General features: G+C 36.7%; 1 protein-coding gene across 1 annotated transcript in view; it reads right to left on the reverse strand.

Annotated features, from left to right (window-relative positions):
• Positions 1-4,697: 4,697 nt before the first annotated feature.
• Positions 4,698-5,204, reverse strand: part of LOC138017387 (uncharacterized) — a 1,205-nt gene continuing 698 nt past the window's right edge. Inside the window, exon 2 of the mRNA XM_068864484.1 lies at positions 4,698-4,762. Coding sequence (XP_068720585.1) covers positions 4,698-4,762 — 65 coding nt within the window. The remainder of the gene's footprint in view (positions 4,763-5,204) is intronic.

The raw sequence follows: 5,204 nt of genomic DNA on the forward strand, positions 1-5,204 counted from the left end.
CAGTGCTGAAGGGAATTTCTTGAGGTGCAAGAAACAGACAGTCCACTGATTGTGAATTGTGATGCAATCGCAAATTAATGTCTTTATGTCAATACTTGGGTAGAGTAGTGTCATTGTTCTGGATACACTGTATGAAATTAATCTTTTGACATGAACTGGGGTCAAGTGAAATTTTTCCGGCACCCGGTAATTATGGCAGAGTCGAATGTTCAGGGCAACAATCAGTGATTACCTGTGCTAATATAGGAATCGTTTCTCACTAATTTTTGACTAAAATCAAGAAAGGTTTCACAATCCTTTAAGTCTGAGAAAATTGTCAGTGATCTTTCAATACTAAATACATCAAACATAAGCAGTAACATGAGTTTAAGTGATATCTTTCTAATAGACGTATCTTCACGTGGCATCCATGATTGAAAGATGGGTGTAATATAAGTACCACTCAATTACATGCAGTTAATTTGTGATAGTATACAAATCTGTAGAATTTCCTATCTGAACTGGCGGGTGGCGCGCCTCATACAGTTCGATGTAATTTGTAAAGTAGGTCTAACCATGCAATTAATTTGTCATAATATAGTAATTTGTAGTATTTTCCTTCTGAACTGGCGGGTGGCGCGCCTCATACAGTTCGATGTAATTTGTAAAGTAGGTGTAACCATGTAGTTCATTTGTCATAGTATACTAATTTGTAGTATTTTCCATCTAAACTGGCGGGTGGCACGCCTCATACAGTTCGATGTAATTTGTAAAGTAGGTCTAACCATGCAATTAATTTGTCATAATATAGTAATTTGTAGTATTTTCCATCTGAACTGGCGGGTGGCGCGCCTCATACAGTTCGATGTAATTTGTAAAGTAGGTGTAACCATGTAGTTCATTTGTCATAGTATACTAATTTGTAGTATTTTCCATCTAAAATGGCGGGTGGCACGCCTCATACAGTTCGATGTAATTTGTAAAGTAGATCTAACCATGCAGCTAATTTGACATAGTGATGATGATGATGATGATGATGATGATAGTATACTAGTTTTAGTACAATGTATTTTCCATCTGAACTGGCTGGTGGCACTCCTTATACAGTTCGGTGTCACTTGTAAAGTAGGTGTAATCATGCAGTTAATTTGTTATAGCATTTTAATTTGTAGTATTCTCCATTTGAACTGGCGGATGGCACGCCTTATATGTTCGATGTAAGTTGTAAAGTAGGTCTAAACATGCAGTTAATTTGTTATAGCTACTGTGAAGTATTTTCCATCTGGTTCTGTAGATAAACGTGTTTGAAGAACTTAGATTCAAGTACACTACTATAGGAACTTGCTTTCAAACAATGCTTAACAAAATGTTCACCACAGTTTGTGGTTGGTGCATCATTAGTGTAAGTTGTTTGATAATAGTATTGGGCGCAGTTCAGGTACCAAACCTAATAACTTAAATCAATTACATGAAAATACAATGTAGCATATGAATCAATGTGAAATGGCTGAGTCATTCTCCTAGCTGCTATTTCAACTTTCAGGCAGGTTCGATTTAGATACTGAATTTTTCTTTTATGGAAGTATACTTTGCATATACTTGTGACGTATTATATGGCAGTTACATGTTTTATGTTGTCCTAAGGTCAGCCTAAGTTTTTATTAATTCCCAATCAAATGCCTGTTTGGTATCTGAACTCAGCCTTAACCTTTCCGTTAGCTGTAACATAACATATATCTATCATAATTAGGAACTTACTGTCACGCAAGTCAATTATTTATTAAGATAAGTAATAATTTGCTGCTACAGTAGTTGTATTGCATTAGGTTGTTACTTATTTCTGCATCAGGGTACAGTGTCTGTTTCGGCCACGAATTTGAAGAAAAACGTTGAGTAATTCTATCATCTTATTTACCTTACCTACATTCTTTTGCATGTAACATTTGTATTTCAGGCGCATTATGAGAATGGATTATTTTCGGCATTAGTTTCTAAGGAATAATTCACCTTTGAGTTCTATTGTATGGAGGCACTGTCTAAAGGGCAATGAAACAGCTTCATGAATATACTGCAAATAATGTATGTCCATCCAAGTTTCAGAGCTATTTAATTGCCATCTCAATGTGCACTTGTATTATTAATAGTCAAAATTGAGAATGTGACATTTTATTGCATATGTTTAGATAATTATACCTGCTTTATTTTATTATTGAAATGCTTATTGCGGTATTCAATCAACAGAGTTTCAAGGGTATGTCATCTTCCATCTCAAGGAAAATGCCAAACAGATTCTTTGATTACATTTGCTAATTTGAGAAAAAAAGTGATGGAAAAGCATTCACCTCTGGCCTAATTAAAGAACAGTGGTCTAAAATCACATTTTAATCATTTTGCTATTACAAGCAAAACTAATGTTTTGGATCTCATCTGTTATCTTGACCAAAAGCTACAAGTATATTGTTTACATTTTCTACTTTAAGCAAAAATGATATTGTTATCACATTTGCTACAGTGAGCAAAAACATAATTTTATTTTTTGATCACAGGGCTACCGGAGCAAATAGTCAAATTTCCTATCGTAAACAAGCATGAAAACCTGGTTCTTTGACTGCATTTGGTATGCAGAGCAATTATGTGCAAAAAGTCGTACATTTGGTTACATTTAAATTTCTACAAAAATACATCCTTGAACACATTTGCTTTCCTGAGCAAAACCCTGCAAAACTACACTTTTGGCCACATTTGCTATTCTGAGCAATCTCTGCAAAAATTCATATTTGAACACATTAGCTGCTCCAAGCAAACGGATACAAAAACTAATATTTGCTTGCTTTTACTCAACTTGTAAAAAGGTGCAATGATGACACTTTGATCAACTTTATAACTTCAGGAAAGTACTTCCAAAATTTTAGTTTTAACATCATGTTTACTACCCCTCCAAATGTCACAAAAAATACCATTTTATCCGTACTTTTACTCACAGAGCAATTTTAAAACAAATGTGGCATTTACGAGCGTTGCCATGGGTGGAAAAACTGTGGCAAATGTGATCTTTGCTTTTCAGCAAATCTAAGCAAACGTGCACAAACGTAGCATTTGCCATGCATTTGCTCAACATTTGCTATATGTGAAAATCCTTTTTCGTCCAGTGATAGTTTCTTAAGTTTCGTGGTGTCAATGGTTTCATGGTTTTATGGGTTTCATGGAGTCATGGGTTTCATGGTTTCATAGGTTTCGTGGTGTCAATGGTTTTATAGTTTCATAGATTTCGCGGTGTCAATGGTTTCATGGTTTCATAGGTTCGTGGTGTCAATGGTTTCATAGTTTCGTAGGTTTCGCGGTGTCAATGGTTTCACGTTTCATACGTTTCGTAGTGTCAAAGGTTTTATGGTTTAATAGGTTTTGTGTGTGTCAATGCTTTCATAGTTTCATAGGTTTCATGGTGTCAATGGTTTCATGGTTTCATAGGTTTCGTGGTTTCACGGTTTCATGGTTCATGTGTTTCGTGCTTTCATAGGTTTCGTGGTGTCAATGGTTCCATGGTTTCATGTGTTTCGTTGTTTCATAGGTTTCGTGGTGTAAATGGTTGCATGGTTTCATAGGTTTCGTGGTTTCATGGTTTCATAGTTCATGTGCTTCGTGGTTTCATAGGTTTCGTGGTGTCAATGGTTTCATGGTAGCATAGGTTTTGTGGTGTCAAAGGTTTCATAGTTTCATAGGTTTCGTGGTGTCAGTGGTTTCATGGGTTATGTGTTTCGTGGTTTCGATGGTTTCATGGTTTCATGGGTTTCGTGGTGTCAATGGTTCATGGTTTCATAGGTTTCGTGGGTTCATGGTTTCGTAGTTTCATGTGTTTCGTGGTTTCATAGAATTCGTGGTGTCAATGGTTTCACGGTTTCATAGGTTTCGTGGTGTCAATGGTTTCATAGTCTCATAGGTTTCACGGTGTCAATGGTTTCATAGGTTTCATGGTATCAATGGTTCATGGGTTTCGTGGTGTCGATAGTTTCATAAGTTTCGTGGTGTCAATGGTTTCATGGTTTTATGGGTTTCATGGAGTCATGGGGTTCATGGTTTCATAGGTTTCGTGGTGTCAATGGTTTTATAGTTTCATAGATTTCAAGGTGTCAATGGTTTCATGGTTTCATAGGTTTCCTCGCCTCAATATTCAAAGTATATAAAGCTAATTTTCAGTGAATCAGCAGAGAAAATATCTTTAATCTCTTTTTTCTCCTTTTAGTTAAAACTACAGTTAACTGAAATTTACCATACTTTCCCGCCCCCTTTTGTTCTGGTTTTTGTAGCGTATGTAATCCGTATTATAAGGAGTGCAAGTAGCTGTTATCTATGTGTAAAGCGTGGAGTATAGGACTGTTAGTAGTGTAAGTATCTCATTGTAAGTGAGTATTGCAAGTTTGTATTGTAAGTAGAGTATAGTATAGCGTCTCTCTGATACTTGTTTAACTCTGCATTTATTACAAAATTCTCGCACTCGATCAAAAGCCTCACTGATCGGTGAACGTAAATGTCGGCTGTGTTTAGCAGACCTCCGTGGGGGAGGAATGAACGTGTGACGAACAAATTAAACCCCAAAGGACACCTGCGGGGAGGCTACTTGACACCAAGTAACATATGAAACCATGAAACCTCTGACACCATAAACCCTGTGAAACCACCAGACCTTTGACACCATGAAGCCTATAAAACCACGAAACCTATCAAACCATGAGACCGTTGACACGACGCAACCGATGAAACCATGAAAACATTGACATCACGAAACCTATGAAACCAAAAACACATGAAACAATGAAACCATCTACATCACGAAAACCTATGAAACCATGAAACCATTGACACCACGAAACCTATGAAACCATAAAACCCTTGACACCACGAAAACCTATGAAACCATAGAAACCACGAGACCTATGAAACCACGAAACCATGGACACCACGAAACCTATGAAACCACGAAACCATTGACACCACGAAACCTATGAAACTATGAAACCATGAAACCATTGACAACAAGAAACCTATGAAACCATAAAACCATTGACACACAAACCTATGAAACCATGAACCCATTGACACAACGAAACCTATGACACCACGAACACATGAAAACTATGAAACCATTGACACCAAGAAACCTATAAAACCATAAATCCATTAACACCACGAAAACATGAAACCATGAAACCAATGACACCACGAAACCT

This window comes from Montipora capricornis, chromosome 9 (assembly GCF_036669925.1).
Source record: "Montipora capricornis isolate CH-2021 chromosome 9, ASM3666992v2, whole genome shotgun sequence".
NCBI classification, from domain to species: domain Eukaryota; kingdom Metazoa; phylum Cnidaria; class Anthozoa; order Scleractinia; family Acroporidae; genus Montipora; species Montipora capricornis.